General features: G+C 37.3%; 1 protein-coding gene across 1 annotated transcript in view; it reads left to right on the top strand.

Moving 5' to 3' along the window:
* Positions 1-16748, top strand: part of stx18 (syntaxin 18) — a 30595-nt gene extending 13847 nt beyond the window's left edge. Inside the window, exons 2-11 of the mRNA XM_015394387.1 lie at positions 7091-7158; positions 11123-11238; positions 13203-13280; positions 13395-13461; positions 13553-13644; positions 15265-15356; positions 15656-15714; positions 15935-16004; positions 16094-16174; positions 16257-16748. Of these exons, the coding sequence (XP_015249873.1) occupies positions 7091-7158; positions 11123-11238; positions 13203-13280; positions 13395-13461; positions 13553-13644; positions 15265-15356; positions 15656-15714; positions 15935-16004; positions 16094-16174; positions 16257-16352 (819 nt within the window). The 3' untranslated portion in view covers positions 16353-16748. The remainder of the gene's footprint in view (positions 1-7090; positions 7159-11122; positions 11239-13202; positions 13281-13394; positions 13462-13552; positions 13645-15264; positions 15357-15655; positions 15715-15934; positions 16005-16093; positions 16175-16256) is intronic.
* Positions 16749-18073: the final 1325 nt, after the last annotated feature.

The following is an 18073-nucleotide window of genomic DNA, read 5'->3' as shown; positions in this document are numbered from 1 at the left end:
TATCAAAAAAGTACTCCAGAGTGTTGTTCAGCATGGGGGTGAGTAGAAAATGAAGGCTAATCATGTTTTGGGTGTACTATTCCTTTAAGGTAAAAAAAAAACTGTTCTTAAGCCATTTTAAATTCTTTGTTTTGCCTCAGTTGTTCAGCTGATTATCATCATAGAGCACTTGAGAATTAATGGTAGAGAAAAACTGTTCAAGAAATGGATCCATTGAGATTTTCATTTAAGTTTTTCCAATGTACCACCCTCACTAGGAACATGCATTCTAAATAATCATGATTAAAGCATTTCTATCCTTATCTTTCTTATGTTTTAATCTGAATCTGGACTGAAATAAGCATTGGCTAATTGTACAAGTATATTGCATAAATTCAGATTACTTTACAGGAGTTAAATTGTGTGTGTGAGAGGCAAGGCTAAAAAACACTGATATTCACTATGAAAACTTTCTGTTCCTTATTTTTTTAGTTGTTCCTTTAGGTAATAGAAGTTAACTTTCTTGTTATATTGGGTCCTAACGCAACCTAACATTGACTACAGTGTGGTTGTAAGTAGTGTGATCGCCCTCATTGCTTTCCTTCTGTACTGTTTCTCAGGCACTTGCCAGGTCTGCTAATGCTAACCAAACAAAACATTTACCCTTACCAGTTTGGAAGGAAAGCAGTAACCTCTGTGTGGCTTCTGATCCGCTTTGCTTCCTTAAGTTGGCACCAACGCTCAGAAACTTAACCAAAGTTCACCTTCTTTTTGCTCCATTGGTTAAACTCTGAAAAAGCTACTAGGATCTGGCAATGCCTGAGCTCCATCTTGCTTGACTTTAACCTACTATTTCTATTGTTACAAAATCCTTTGTTATCAATGTTTGCATCAAAACCCAAAGTCTATATTTATATAATTTGAACACGTCAAGATTTATAAAGCCGTCTTTTTTATTCAGTGTTTTATTTCAGTAAAATAAATAGGTTTATCCTGCACCACTTTAGATAGGAAGTATTATTCTTGAGAAATATATTGTCTTTAGTGAGAAAGTTGCAACTATTACTTTCAAATTATTTTTGATGACCTAGGTTGGTCTTAAATCTCAATCATAACAAGCATTAAAAAATATCAAACTGTATGAATTGCTAAAACTTGCAGAAAACCTGATATTCTGTTTAATTTTTGTTGATGTTTGGGTACTTTTACGACACAAGCACACCTTAAATTTATGAAGGGAAGATGCTAAAAATAAGCACTAATTAAGTTTGGATTAAAATTGGTCTAAGGCCAAATGCCAATTGCTTGACAGCATTTGACGATGTTCAAATCAAGGTTAACTTGATAAAAGAGATTTTTTCAACTGATGAATGACAGTGGGTTTTTCGATTCGAAGTTATTTTGAAACCAAAGTTATGTGTAAGCTCTGCAACACTAACTAATCTTATTATTGGAGAAGTTGTAGTCAGAAATATCACTTTTCAAACCTCCCACCTCAAAAGATGGCTTCGTTCAAGCTAACTGGAGCTTCATCACCAACCCCACCCACACACTAAGTCGGGATATTTCGGTGAGTCAAGTGTCCTCCTTTCATGGACGTCAAAATATGGTCACTCTATGATAAATACATGTTATAAAAGCAAAGCAAGCAAACCTTTTAAACAATAATTCAAATAATTTTGTCCTAACAGCAAATAGCTTTTGTTTTTTATTTTGATTTGACTATGTTTGTGTTCAGGCCATTTAAGCATAAATCTTCATATCAGGGACACATTTTACTTGTACAATACTAATTATTGAACTTGTAATGTAATTTTTTTAACTGGTAAAAAAATAAACTAGTGAATGCAATCTATCATTCAATCATAGCACCCTCAAAATATATCAGACGCCTCATTAGAATAAAGGTAAATTGAAAGACTAATCCATGATTAGAGGTACGCTTATCCCTCTGCCTTTATTAATCTAATGAATTCATTTTAGTAGTATTACAATGACACAGTTTCAATTTGCATCCAAAAAGATTAATTTCACCACTTATGAATAAGCCAACAACCATAATTCGTTTACATTTTGTTTGTTTATCAAACTGACTGAAGCCCTCTAACCAAGTACACTTGAGAAGAACATACTCAGCCCATTTGTTAGTCAGACATAAACATGATAATAAAGTCAACATGTGGCCCAGTCTAAAGCGCGTCTCCCTGCAAAATGCCATGGCATATTTAAACACAACATGGCGTGGCATCAGGACGGATAGCCCACGGTCAGGACAGGCAGTAAGGATCTTAAACCAAAGCTGTGCGGTCATCGCCAGATTCTGTCAGTTACCTGCATTAAATAAAACCAAAAGGTCATTCAGGCTCTTTGGAAATCTGCTTGCTAAGCCTTTTCTCTTTTCTTCCTCATAATAATCCCTCCTGATGGTTTGTTTGGGCTCAGTCAGGGCTGGAGGGGGAGCAGTATGGCAGGAGAAAGTGAGGAGGTAAAGTGGGGGTCTTTGATGATGACGAGATTAGATATAGCCCGGCAGACTGTCTCCTTCTGCCTCCACTGCGAGCCCTGCCTCACACCCACCATCTTTCGGCTGCACCCAAACACACACGTACGGTTACATGCGCTTAGCTGCACACATATATTGTGAGCCACATGCAGGCCACCCCTTTCCTCATTGTTGAGGAATTACTTGCTCTTTAAGGTCTTATGTTACAAGAGCAATTGATCCCTCTGACCCCCTGCAAACCCTCGAGGTCGTGCTCGGGAATCTGAGCTCCAATGTATACACATAGGAGACTGCTCAGCCCCCAGAGCAGCAGGCTTCATACTCCCTGCCTTCCATGCAACACACACAAAAACTAATGCACATGGTCTGTGCTTGCTTGTTTGAATTCTGATTCAGCAAGTCTCAACACTGAGGATTTAGCACTTCCTGCTGGTTTAAAAACGGCACTACAGCTCTCTGCCTTCACATCAAGAAGAACTTCTGTTTTCTGTAAACTGAAAGCAGGGTTTACTGTTGAAGTTCATTTGTCATATCATAATAAGGTATTTTCCGTCTTGTGCAATGCAAAAAACATCATGGAAATCCAAAAGCTTGCTGATGTTTTTTTAAATACTATTTATTTGTTAAGGAAGATGATTGTTTACACCTCCAGTTACTTTTCTTAGACTCATGTTCATGTTGGTTCTTTATAAAACTAGAGAAATACTACAAATAACAACTTCAACCTTTAAAAAAAATCAGGACGCAGAGATTTTGATTGATTACATGTTTTCTGTTCTTTAAACAGAGTTGTAATTTTTACCTGCTGGTTCAAATATATACATTCACCTCCACTGTGTTTGGGGGTAGATGACCCTTCGAAGGTTTTAGAGAAGTCACATGACTTTTGTTTACAGAAAAATTGTTCTGTCTGTTTATGTGACCAATTTTCTTAGCATGAATGATAGATTTTGTTTTTTAGATTTGCTGGTTCCTTGTTTGGACCAGGCTTTAATGTAAATCAAGAACAACCAGGGAACTACCAAGGCTCAAGTTTGATAGAAAATTTTAAATTCTGGCGTTAATATTGTCACCGACAACGATGACACTACTTTAACACTATCGCAGACTGGGAGATGACCAAGGTAAAAAAGCATCTATTCCTAAAGCTTTGCCTTCAATTTCTTAGAAAATGTTTCTGCTTTAATCATCAATATGTAGTTTATTTTAAGAAGGAAGGTGTTATGGCCAGAGGGGATTAGAAGACTGTTAAAAAGCGAGCATACTGTACCTGTCCAGCATGGTGGTGGCAGCATTATACCCTGGGACAGTTTTACTATCAGTGGCAGTGAGGCATTGCAAAAATTGGATTGAGAAATATAGAGGGAGGACTTCCTTATAATGGCAAGGATAAAGGAGGCTTGATGTTTACTCAAAGCTATGCAAAAAATAAATCTATAAACCAATTTAAATAAAGGAATTTAACCAGTTATAACAAATATTTCTAATAAAAAAGTAGTCAGAATTAAAACAGCAAGTCATTTATCGTTACATATAGTCTGTGGTTTCCATTAAATATTAGTGAAAGTACTGAGTAAACCCCCAAGCTTTTACCTTTTTATTTTTATTTCAAGCAGGAAATATGTTTATGGGGGCAGGCATCTTTGAAATAATAATAATGTCAAACTGGTGTTAGTTTTGAATTTATAAAAATGCCATCATTGTTGATGTATTTCTAAATAATCAGTGGAGCCTTCTTTTTAATTGCTGACCATTTTTTCACTGGGAGTTTTACCATTTTTTTTCTTGATGATGAGCTTAAACATAGGGAGGCGTCCTCTTCATCACCATCATTTTTAGCATCTACAGTGGGGGAAATAAGTATTTGACCCCTTGCTGATTTTGCAGGTTTGCCCACTTACAAAGAATGCAACAATCTACAATTTTAATCATATGTACATTCTAACAGTGAGAGACAGAATCCCAAAGAAACTTCCAGAAATTCACATCATATGAATTTTGAAAAATTGATAACCATCTGATGAGGAAAAATAAGTATTTGACCCCCTACCAAACAGCATGTTAATATTTTGTAGAAAAGCCATTATTGGCCAGCACATGTTGGCCCACTCCTCCCTGCAGACAGTCTCCAAATCTTTCAGGTTCCGAGGTTGTCGCCTGTCAACTCGAATTTTAAGCTCCCTCCAAAGATTTTCAATTGGATTCAGGTCTGGAGACTGGCTAGACCACTCCAGAACCTTGATGTGCTTCTTCTTCAGCCACTCTTTTGTTGCTTTGGCGGTGTGCTTAGGGTCGGTGTCTTGCTGAAACTTCATGCGGGCCTGTACATGTTTCTTCTTGAGCAGGGGGACCTTGCGTGCGCTGCAGGATTTCAATCCATGATGGCGTAGTGTGTTACCAACGGTTTCTTTTGTAACTGTGGTCCCAGCTGCCTTCAGTTGATCCATCAGTTGCCCCCTTGTGGTTTTGGGATGATTCCTCACCGTTCGCATGATGAGGGACACCCCACGAGGAGAGATCTTGTGTGGAGGCCCAGACCGAGGGAGGTTGGCGGTGTTGTGGTGCTTCTTCCATTTCCTGATAACTGCACCGACAGTTGATCTTATCTCTCCAAGTTGCTTTCCGATTCTCTTGTAGCCCATCCCAGCCTTGTGCAGATCAACAATCTTGTCCCTGATGTCCGTAGAAAGCTCTTTGGTCTTGCCCATGGTGGTGATGTTGGATGCTGGTTGTTTGGGTGTTGATAGGTTTCTCTTATACAGTTAATGAGGTGAGGCAGGTGTTTTTGATGTAGATAATTGGTTGAGATTGGGGCTGTGTCTTAAAGAAAGGCTAACTGGCTTGTAGGAGCCAGAATACTTGGGAGGGGGCATTATACTTGTTTTTCCTCATCAGATGGTATCAATTTTTATAAATTCAAAATTTATATGATGTGAATTTCTGGAATTTTCTTTGGGATTCTGTCTCTCACTGTTAGAATGTACATATGATTAAATTTGTAGATTGTTGCATTCTTTGTAAATGGGCAAACCTGCAAAATCAGCAAGGGGTCAAATACTTATTTCCCCCTCTATATCAGCTTCATGTAGGGGCTCTGGATGGACCTCTTGAAAATATTACTCTATCTGAAAGAATATGTTGTTAAAATGAAAACATTACTTTATACCTAAATCTAGATCCTAACTCTACATTTAATAAATATAAAATCAACACTGAATTTATGGCTTGTTGCTTTTAGAGTGGATGGAAATATATAATTTAGAAAAACTAACCGCCATTGATAACTGATTACAGTTTGCCTTAAAATTTATTTCTGCTCCTCAGTTGACTAATGGTTGTGCAAGAGAACACTCAAACTATCCATACAATAAACTTCTTTTACTAAAACAACCTTAAAGGGCAGTAAATCCTGGAGCAGAAGTCGCCTGCTTTATGCCGTCGGGCTCTTTGGTTAAAGAAATGAGCCTTCCTCTCATCCGCTGAGAAAAGCTACAAGCTGACAATTTGAGCCACAGGAAATGCTCTGTTCTCCTTGAACCCCCTCTGAGCTGTGTGGCACCGAGCTACAATTAGCTTCTGACCTCAAATAATGGTGCTACTACAAGGATAGGCCACCTTAGCTGCCCCTGCCTGTGTTAGCGTGCCCCCCTCCCCCAGCCGAACAACCTTATATCACTGTTATCTTTCTAAGCAAACAAATTCGTTAACCCCTGTCTGTTTCTTTCTGTCCGGATTGGGGTAAACGTTTTCTTTTCACAGACGTCGGCTTTAATAAATCCTCTCCGAGTCAGAGTGTCGCGAGGAATGAATGTTCAGAGCCTCAATTAAACGTAGGTGCCAGGTTACTTCTAGCAGCCAAGGCAATTTGATAATTGAGGTTGTTAGAGTGAGAAGTCTGAAGGCTGGGGACAGCGCCGTCACGCTGTCCATACAACCCCCCCCACCAGCCGCTCCGTGGCTGCTGTCACAGTCAAACTCATTGTGTAATTTTTCAATCCAGCGCTTGTTGTATTCTGGACCCAACAGAGCCCACTGTGTGTGCATTCAAACCCACTCTCACCCTGCCAGGGGAGCTCTGCGGACGAGGGAAGCAATTTTGTCTTTTTTAATATTTAACCAAAATTGCAACAGCAAATATTGGCGTGAAGCAAGTTTCCTCTGGTTTCCCTGTATATATACACACACACACATACATAAACCCAGACATTTTCTCTGTGATAAATGGATCATAATTTTAAATTCTTATTAGTGATCGCTCTGTCAGTGCTATGTATGCAGAGGCTCATGTTTTTATTTATGAGAGCTGTTAATTGAGGAAATTGCTGGTTTGCGTTTTTTTCATATTCAGGAATTGATGAGTTGCTGTGAGTAAATATTGGGAAGTCAAACAGACGTCAGATGCACTGAATTAGGTTACCTGTCAGGTCCTGGATGTATACTGAATGATGCTTTACTCTGGCTCTGTCTGAATGTAGCCTGGAGAAAATCGCTCCCTTTGGGATGAGAAAAAACTCCCTCTGAAGCAAATCTGGGCACGGTTCAAAGAGGCTTATTGACACGGAGGTACTGAGGTCTATCAATGCTTCTTTTTTCCCTTTGTCTTGGCAGATAACGAACATCAGTAAGCTCAAAGACTTTCTGCTAGAACACCGAAAGGACTACGTGAGCGCCGGAAGGTAAGCTCCTGCAGTCAATTAAAGTATCCCTAAGCTGACCCCTGAAGAGGTCGGCTGCTGATTAGACAAAAAACAAAAACAAATCCTTCTCTCACTGTCTGACATTGAATCAGAATAACCTGCTGTATTTAGTTAGGTTTACAACTAAATCTATAAATGTCATGAAAATTAGTCAGAATAATGACTTAAAGTTTTACTCCTATCATTTTGTTTAAAGGCAATTCTAACAAATATATAGGGTGTCCCTCCAAAAGCTTCTCACAAACGTTTCCTGGAATCTTAACCCATTCCTCCTGGTATGAGGCGATTGCAAATCTTCCCTCTTGTTTTATAGAAATCTGAGACCAACGGTTGTAATGGCGTCTCCAAACGTTGACTTTAGTGTCCTCCCACCACTTCTTAAATAATTTAATCTTAAATATGGGTTTTATAGACCCATTGGTGCTAAAGCTTTGACTTCCATTCACGTCTTTTTTCAGATGTTGCTTCACAGTTTCAAGTTAACCTTTCTTCTTTGTAAAGGAAAGTCCTGTACTTTACGATTGGGAAGGTTTCTTCAGTCTTGCCTGTTCCTCCTAGCCTAGTTAACTAGCCCCACACGCCAGCGGCCAAAATCATTTTTGCCTTCGTGTTTGGTTTAGCCTCGATCAATGCCTCACAACGCAGAGATGTGTTTTTAATTTTTGGATGAGGGCGGGACGACAAAGCTGCACACAACAAGGAAGATGGCGACAACTATTGAACAGTTCTCGTTTGACTCAGCTTTGGAATCAGTTTTGGAAGGATTAGACTTGGGGTTTTCGTTGAAACGTGAGCAGGAAGAGGCTGTACGCTCATTGATTTTTAAGAAGGACGTATTTGCCGTTTTACCGACAGGCTGTTTGTTTACACTCCCCCACCAGCTTTCTGTCACGCTTACTACCGGTACTTCACAGTTAGTTGCGCACATTGGTCAGAGCATAGGCCAATAGGTGCAGATAGCGGTTTTGAAAGACAACGGGTTGTTCTCATCAACAATCTTCTGATGTCTCATTCATCTGGGCCAGGCTGAATTACACATTTAATCTCACATTTAGTCTGGTTTATCGGGGTATGTTCCTTCCTTTTCCCCTCCAGATTATGATAACGATCTGATATCAAACGCTTCATTTTTTGTTTTATCAAACCACAGGAAATTAAGTAATAAGTCCTTTATCTTTAAATGTATTTTAAAGCTGTAGTCTTTCTTTATCGTATTGCATTAAAGTAGAGATCTTCCTTGTTATTCAGTTGGATAGAGGAATGGATATAGAGCGAGGATGGATCTGTCTGTCTGTCTGTCTGTCTGTCTCTCTCCTCCCTTCCAGAATATAAACCTTTACAAATAGTGTTTGCTTTTAAGAGGCAATGAGTAATGTATTTGTTTTTAAATAATTAATTAGCCAAAAATCCACAGATCCTAAAAGGGTCCTGACCCCAGCCTTGAAGCCCTCTTTTTTAAAGCATTGCCTTTTCTCTCTGAGAGGCCTTTCAGCACATGTTGCTACAGGACCTGTTTGTGAAAACCAACATTGGGTATAGCCATGATGTTCACTAAAACACGTTCATCTCTAGGACATAGAACCCTGTGTGGTATGATTACTCTATTAAGATGGTCCCTAACTATGAATTGGAAATGTTGAGTTCCGGATTTCTCTTTAATTTTCCTATGAAGTCACCAGGTGAAGCTGTGTGCCTGAGATGGTGACTTTTTCAGGTGTTCTTTTATTTACCCCCAGTGTTGTGAATTGTTCCTTTCAGAGGCTGAAAAAAACCCATGATTTTATCAAGTGGGCAAAATTTGCTCAAATGTGTGTTGATGGCATTGTTTAAACACCTGTTTTTGAAGAAACTGATAAATAATTGCCTTTAATTGCTCTGGAATTTGGGGTATAGAAATAATTTCAAATGAGCAATAACAGAAAGTTTATTCTGATTTAATGTTACTGAGTGAGAAATAAAGGTTACGTGTATGTAAATAAAGCTGTATGTCTCCTGTTAGTGTGTGTGTGTGTGTCTGTGTGTACTGATAGCGGTGAGTGCTGGCAAAAGGTCAGCAGCGAGGAGGGTGGTCTGTTGTGGCAGGCTCCAGTCTAATTGTCCGGAATAATTGAGCTTCAACCAAGTGTAGAACAAATCACGCCCAGCGACTAATCCAGCCTTTCCTTTGCTTAAAGGCTTTCTGTTTTGTTGAGTGTGGAGGGTAGTCCTCTTCTAAGAGATATGTTGATAATTTCTCAGCCAAAAGCATTACCAAACGTATGTAGAAATGGAAGTTGCTTTAGTGCTGCAGCTTTCAGCAGAAGTTAAAGAAATAAGGATCCGTTTCTTTTATCTCCAGCCATTAACCGTTCCTCAGTTCATGGTTTTACCTCCAATTTAATAGTTTAAATCAGGGTTTCCGCAGGTCATTAAAAATCATTAAAAGTCATTAAATTATTATTTTTTTTAAATTAAGGCCTTAATTGGTATTAAAATTCATTAAATGTGATTATTGTGCCATTAAAAATTCTTTATTAAAAAAAAAATAAAAAAAATTTGTTTTCAGTTCCACGTGTCTATCATGTTCCACGTGTTTGCGCGGAACTGCTTCCGTTTGATCGTAAAGTTGTATGTTCGGTAAAGAAGCTTCAGGCAGAGAAAAGGCTAGAGAATAAGGAAAAATGCATATTTCAACAAAAGTGGCTGGAAAACGAGGAATTTGGGACATTGCTGCAGCCTGTCTGCGGTAAAGATGAAGGATTTTTCCATGTTTTTATATATATAGAGAGTCATGGGTAGTTTGTTCTAAGAGCATTAAATTAGACTTATAATTCCTGTATAGACCCTGTAAATAAAGGCAGTTTTTGAGCACTGTGAAGGAATATAATAAAAGAGTTGTACTGATTCCAGGATTTACAATTTAAAAACAGAAATATGAAATGATGCAAAACTCTTTATAGCTACAAACATCCACCGTTGGTAAGATTTCTATTTAGTTTGCCATCAATTGAGCCAAACCAGGAACACTTTTACCTTCTCAGTTGTTTATCTGTAAGAAATACTCGCTTAGCTCACTGTTGTCTATAAGAAAGAAGGAAACACATGTAGGTGGAATAATGTTCCTTTAAACAGCATTCTAGATCAAAATCATATTACAATTGCCTATTTGTTAGGGTTGTTTCATACATTTAAACTCAGAGTCCATGCATTAGCCTTTACTCTTTGCTCTACCAGAGCAAATTAATAAAACCAAGTAATTTAATGAATCTTTAGATTTGGTTCATCTTCTTTTTCTCTTGTCTAGCTTTGCATCCGTCTTTATTTACAACTTGTGGTGTTCTTGGGCCTTTGGGCTTGTTGTTGTGGAGCAGCACAAGTATATTAGAAGGTGAAATCAATCCAATAAGAAAGTCTTTTTTTTTGGATCATCTAAATAAGTGGTCCCCCTAATTGTCAATCATTCTGGTGATAAGTTGACGTAAGGTCGTCCTTTGTGCTCGTCTCCATTTTCACTTACCTGTGGTGAGTCTGACATCGTGGAAAAATTACAAATCTTCTTTTGGAAAGTAAGCTTGTATGGGCGACGCAAACAGCAACTTATAAACAGAGCGTGCACGAGGAGAAATGGGATTGAGGTTGCTCTCGCAAATGTTTAAAAGACATTCCCTCTCGGGAGCAGGTGCAGGGATGTGCTATTTTTTCTTAAAGTGGAGAGGGCAGGTCTTTTCAGAAATGTGCAAAAATCCTCCACCATACCTATAAGCACTTTTAGTCTTTATATGTTTCTGTGTTTTCTCTTAGATTTTATTATGTTTTCCCTCTGTGGCTGAGATGGAAGTCTTTAAATGTATGTGTTTGGGTATGAATGTGTGCAACTCTCATTTTCTAGAGGGATAGTTTATTATTGTAATGTTTTAGATAGTTTTCTGATCCCATGATTGAATGTGTTTTGTTTTTATTGTAGTCTTATCTCAACAGATCTTAGCCGTATGACCGACAGCGAACGGGACCAGATTGACCAGGATGCTCAGATCTTCATGAGGACCTGTTCTGAAGCCATCAAGCAGCTTCGCAATGAAGGTTTCTGTTGGATTTAGTTCTTCTACAGAATTTCTTCTATAAAAAAGTTTCAAACAAAACATAAGCTATTTCTGGTTATGATAAGTAGGAAATCCTGTATTTGTTTACCCCTAAGTTGGCTAAATTAACACAGTTATATAACATCCGGCACATATAGTTATTATTCAGCCCTTTGAAGGAAGTTTGCTCTGTTTAATCTTTAAAGATTAATTTTCTTTTTCTGACTGATGTTGGGCTGAACACCGCCGGGAGATCCACAGAGCAGTAAGGGTGACAAGACAAAGATTGTAGCCGCTTGTGAGTCTGATATTAGGTGTGAAAGGTCACTTATTGAAACTAGTGCTCAACATGTCAAATCTGACTGACTAAGCAAGTTTATATTGACACCAGAACAGAGGACATTTTTTGACACAAAGCAAATATAGATTTTTCAACTAGAACTCCCTTTATACCAACTATGAAACATGAAGGTGGAAGTGTCATGATTTACCGATAGTTTGCTACAGCTGAGCCTAGCAGCTCACCTCCATATAATCCACTATTAGATTAGATTAGATTCAACTTTATTGTCATTACACAGGTACAGGTACAAGGCAATGAAATGCAGTTTAGGTCTAACCAGAAGTGCAATAGCAGCAAGTGCAGAATAAATAATGGTTCCATAAATACAGGACATGGGTTTCTACTGAATAAGTATAGAGATGAATACTATTATAAATAATGAATATAGATCACTAGTGTTATGAACTAAATTTACAGCTGGATATGTACCGAATATAATATACAGGTGGATATTACTATAAAAAAAAAAAGGTTTTTACAGTTATGTACAATAGTATAATATACAGATGGGTTTTACTATAAAATGAATAAATAGAGTTTGGACAGAAGTTATCTAAATTAAAGTGCAGTGGAAGATAATTGCATATTACAGTTAAAGTATGTTATTGCAGATGTAAATGTAATCAATTGGTGCTATGAATTATTCTGTACATCAGAGGGTTCTTAAAGAAAAATTTGATATTCTGTATTAGAATTAAAGCTATAGTAGAGCTGAACTCTGCAACTTGACAATAACCCAACACACAGAGGACTGACTCAGAGTGAAGGAATGGGATGTTTTTGGTTGAGTCTTATTGAAAAGATGCGGTGAACTCGAAATGAGCTGAAAATGCAAGAAAACTCAAGTCAAATGTTCCCCAGACCGATGTTAGAGACCAGTCGATTATGTCGTCTCAATGGAATGGGATCATTTTCTTCAGCTATTGTTTTCTCTTCTCTGAGTAAAACAAGGTTGTTTTTGTTTTGAATCTTTCCAATCTTCAGTTAAATCTTCTTTATTAAATTTTGCTGTTATAAAACATAAGATGGATGATCTTGAATAGGGCTCTCCTATTTTCCCAGGGCTTTCGGTTAATCGAAAAAAATAATCGACAGATTAATTGATTTGCAAAATAATCGTTAGTTGCAGTCCTATTTTAACTGCATGTTTTTGTTCCTTTACATTTTTGAACAGTCCATGGCTGTGTCCGAATGTCCACACTAATCACTACATAGGACACTATATAGTGGTTACGCCATTTTAAATGAGTTACCGAACATCTAGTGGATGAGAATGTAGTAGAATCTAAATTTCCCAAAATGTCCCTTGAAAAGTAGTGATCATCGATCGTCAATAGACAAGCTGATATATCCCAGAATGCTTTACAAGAGCTCTCCTCGCAAAGCATCATGGGATTTGTTGTAACTAACAAAGATGACGCAGGCGCAGCATTACGTGGCCAACGCGAAGTAAAAAGTAGTGATGTCCCAAATGGTCAGTTAACTGAGTTCACTATAAAGTCCTCTATATAGACCCTGTTCTGTATAGTGATTGAGGATCAATCACTATACAGTGATTGATCCTCCTGCAGTAACAGTCCCTGTATTTGTCCATGAATTAAGATATTTTTTTTTTATCACAGTGGAGAAGCAGGCGGCATCAGCTCAGATTAAGGAGCACCGGGTTTTAGTTCTGGACCTCATTGAGATGTATCTGAAAGGTAATTTTCTGTAACTGTTTCATTGCTTCATAGCTCACCTCAAGTCACTGAACCCTGATCCTAGCAACAAACCTGCATGTTTATATCATGTTTGTGTTTGGAATTTGATTTTAGGAGTGTGTAAGCTTTACTCTGAGCAGAGAGCCATTAGAGTCAAGAGAATGGTGGACAAGAAGAGGCTGTGAGTATATGTGTGCTTCATTCAAAAAACTTTTACCAACTTGAGATTTAAGGGATTCTAACTGTGAGCAATCCAAATATAATGGTTTCAGATCTAGATTGACACCAGAGCATCCTGGTAAAGTGGAGAAAACCGTGGAGTTGGAGCCTGCAGAGGAGAAAGTGGTTAAGGAGGAAAGTCCTGGTAAGTTAGAGAGAACCAGGGCTCAAAATCCTCAAAGACTGGGGTGAGATACCATGCTGTGATAACATCACGCTTTGTGGATGTTGAAATAACCTAAACCCATATTGTTCATCTATCTACAGGCCAGAGTGTTGTATTTAGGATCTGTTTACAGTGTGAGCAGCAGGAAATTTTAGGTCAAAGACACAATCTGAACTTCATTTACTGATTTATGTGATTAAAGCCTTTAAAGGAAAGAAAAGTGGATATGCAACCTTTATTCATTGTCACAAGAATGTAATTGTCTTTCCTTTTTTTTAAGGTAACTTAAAAAGGCTGAGTGTTAAACTGTACCACATTATTTTCCTAATTGATAACAAGGATATTTCTTCCTCTTATCCCTTTTCTACTGTTCCCAAGGCAAAGTTTTTCCATCAGCAGGCTGCTGGAGACCTCTTAATTCTTCATCCCCCCCTAGTCGTTGATTCCAGTTGTCAAGAAGATTCTTCTAATACAGCCTTAGATGGGATTCTTTACCTGTGAAATGCTGCAGGATGGCCATAGAGATCCTTTTAGGTTTAGCAGAGATCCAAACCAAAATCACATCCTGATTGTATGGAGAGAACTGAGCCACAGGGTGAAAAACAAACTCCAACTGAAACACAGAGATCTGCTCCAAAGAGCGGAGAGAGCAACTATCTTAGCTTGGTGATTGCAGGAAGAAGGCCTTTAGAAGTACGTCCCAATAAATTAGAAAACCCATTAAGATTTTATAATTTAATGCAGTTTTGTTTTTTTTTAGTTTTGGAGGGATTAACACAAGCTTGTTTTAGGAAAGGTTGAGTGGAAGGAAAAAAATGTGGTAGTTAAAGGTGCACAAGCAACAGAGGTGCTAACAGCTGGACCCGAGCTTAACAGGATTGTAAAGAAAAGCCTTTATTTTAAAAAAAAACTTCTAAGACCTCAATTTGATTTAAAGTAAGAGCTCAAAGATCCAGCTTATTATTATTATTATTATTATTATTATTATTATTAATAATATTATTAATATTATTATTAATTAACATAAATAAAAATAAACACTGAGAATAAATCCATTATAGGCTTTTTTAAAGGAACTTTAAATTCGTTTTACTTTAAATTAATTACTGAAACTTTTAGTGTTTTTCTAATTTACTAAGATGCAATTACCAACTGCTTCAAGATGTATTATGTGTGGCTTTAAACATTTATCATTAATGTTTTAAAGAAAATATTGATTTGTTTAATGCAGTTTATCCTTCTTTTTATTTAGAGATTTTAATTGAATCATAGAAACTCGATCAGATAAGAGAAACTGAGTTGGAAATTAACTTCCCCTCATTTACATAAGATAATAACTAATAAGCATAACCTACAGGATAACAGTTGGTATTAAATAATAGGAGAAATAAGAAGACATTAGAAGTTAATCTAATTTTATTGAGTTTAATTAAAAATTGAAGATGATGCTGCCTTACTTTGATTTATTACACAAACATAGCTTGAAAATTATATTTTTGCGCATATATTTAGCAATTTAGGTTTGCTGAAGCTGAAACTAATTGCATGGCTCTAATGTTGAGTAATTTTTTTAATTATTTTTTTAAATCTGTGTTTTAGAGAAGACTGTATCAGAAGTTCGGGTCAACGGGATCAACCATTGGGAGGAGGGCAGAGTGGAGGACGAGCTTTCTCCTGAGGAGATCCAGATGGTGGGCAGCATTCTGGTTCCAGCTAAAGGAATATAAACGTTAGAGTTGTATGGGTTTCAGGTGTCATATGAATGTAAAGCAATTCTATTATATCAAAAAACAAAAAAAAAACATCTGTAATAAGATTAAAATGAACAGAAAGTTGAAAACATAACTGGGTGAATTTTATTTTTTATTGCAGAAATAGTCAGCTGTATTGGTTTGGAAGTTTACCTTTTAGACAACGAGGAATGTTCATAACTTTGTGTTTAATTTATGTGATTTAAATAATTGTGGATGTGTTTTTTGTTTCCATCCAGTTTGAACAAGAAAACCAGAGATTGGTCAGTGAGATGAACAGCCTGGTGGATGAAGTAAGGTCAGTTTTTTCTGCTGAACTCAACAGGTGGTTCAGCTCAGGAGAAAACAGGACATTTACCATGTGAACACAGTCATTTTACATTAAAAACAGAAAAAGGAAACTTTAATTTAGGGTGATTTGAGATGGATGAAAGCTACCTAATCCTGAAATTTACAATGGAAAGACTATGTATGATTTACACTGCATGTCTCTAATTCTTACCTTTTAAACCCACCAGGCAAATTGAAGGAAAAGTGGTTGAGATTTCACGACTTCAAGAGATCTTTGCTGAAAAAGTGCTCCAACAAGTAAGATGTCCTATTTTTTTATTCTCTCATTCTGTCTCTTTAAATGCACCTGTGCATAAAGCTACCATCCGCTTGGCTTCCTGAAACAGGAGAGCGACATAGATAATATTCACCAGCTGGTGGTGGGAGCGACAGAGAACGTCAAAGAAGGAAATGAGGATATCCGAGAGGTAGATTTAATCTTATACTTTGTGTTTTATGTGCTGGAGGAAAATATAACTAGAGTAACTTTATTTTGTTCTGTTTTCCAAGGCAATCAAAAACAATGCTGGCTTCCGAGTGTGGATCCTCTTCTTCCTCGTCATGTGCTCCTTCTCTCTCTTATTTCTGGACTGGTATGACAGCTAACAGGCTCCATGAAAGGACTAAAGTGTACTGTTGTTGTTTGACGTGATGACAGCATTTGGACGGAACGTTCAGCCCGCTCTGCTTCACTTGGCGGACAAGTCGTTCCTCATGAAGACTGTGTTTAAGTAGAGCAAACGCACTGTCTGTTCTGCAGATGTAATTTTCTCTGTCCGATGCTTTAAGAGGAGCTTTGATAGATGAGTTATCTTCTGTTGACTGAGTTCTGTCTCCATATTAAATGCAATCCGGGGATTATCGGATAGATATTTCCTGCACAAAAAAACTGTTAGAATATAACAGGTTTTTTTTTGTGTTTTCTAATCCTGCTACATGATAAAATGTCTGTGTTTCAAATTAATGAAAATCTACATAAACACCACTTTTATTTTAAACAAGTACCCTTGGCTGGATTTTAGTTATTTTTCTATAAACCAGGTCTGTTTTGTTTTTTTGTTCAAGAACATGAAGTTCTACAGTTAGCCACCGGGTGTCGCTGATTACCCAGCTATTCAGCTTCATTACACGTTCATCTTGCAATAAGGCCTAACCTCTCTTTGTCACCCAGCATTAACAGACTTTCCAAATATTTGTTATCTCACTTTATATCCCAAAAAAACTATTTCATTTTTTCTGTTATCAGTGTCCTGTTGAAACCGTTTCATCCACTAGACCCAAACTTTGGGAAAGAGCAAAAAATTTTAATCTGTCCCTTTGTCAGTTTGTCTCATCCACGTTATCAGTCGCCACAGCTCTTGTTTTCAAGTCTAATGGCATGAAGATTGAACAGTTTGTGGTACGGGGGGTCTGGCGACCCAAAATTAATTCTTAGAGCCTTTCCAAATATTTTTTATCTCACTTTATATCCCAAAAAACTATTTTATTTTTCTGTTATCAGTGTATTGTTGAAACCGTTTCATCCACTGGACCCAAACTTTCACCATTAAATAATATGAAAGGATCAGTTTAGGAGGTTAAGAAAGCAAACCAGTAACCACTTAAGCCTATCTTAAACTGGAAGATAATGGGTAACCAGTGTCTCTGTTCTCGGTGAACAGATTGATACATTACTATGGAGTGAGCGGGAGTAAACCAGCTCTTTAGAGCCTCTACTGTGCCTCTTAATAGTGGCTTGAAATGATTAAGCACCAACTAATGATTTTGAATATAGAAGGTTTACATACCCTTCCTTTAACAACAGAAAGCAATCAGCTGTCAGTAAAATCAATAAAAAATGACTAAAGTAATAATAAATAAAAGAGAACTTAGATTAATTTATGACAAAAATTCAAAATCAATATTTGATTTTACCGAATTATAAACTCTAATCATCATTTCGAAGCATCTCTAACTGTAGTATATTAATGCCATTCTTACAAACTTTTTTTTTTTTTAAGAACATTTGAATTTAATTTTCACTACAAGTGACATTAAATAATCAGGAATATGTTTTTTTATCTATTTCTTTTCCATTTCTTAAAGACTGTATCAAGTCCTGCTTTCTAAGAAAGTAGCACTTGAGCATAGTGTTGGCAGTATGATGCTGATGGGCTGTTTTTCTCTGGGTGGAGTAAGGAAAGAGGACCGAGTCAGGCCTAAACCTGCAGGACAAACTATAGGACATGTTTAAATCATCCAGATAACAACAAACCTTAACTCTAAGGACTACAAAAGCAATTTATCACTAACTTGCTAACAGCTGTGGCTGTATGTATATATTTGAG

The sequence above is a fragment of the Cyprinodon variegatus genome, unplaced genomic scaffold (assembly GCF_000732505.1).
Source record: "Cyprinodon variegatus isolate N-32 unplaced genomic scaffold, C_variegatus-1.0 Scaffold682, whole genome shotgun sequence".
NCBI classification, from domain to species: Eukaryota; Metazoa; Chordata; class Actinopteri; order Cyprinodontiformes; family Cyprinodontidae; genus Cyprinodon; species Cyprinodon variegatus.
The sequence above is the reverse complement of the archived record's forward strand: the minus strand, read 5'-3'. Positions and strand labels throughout refer to the sequence as shown.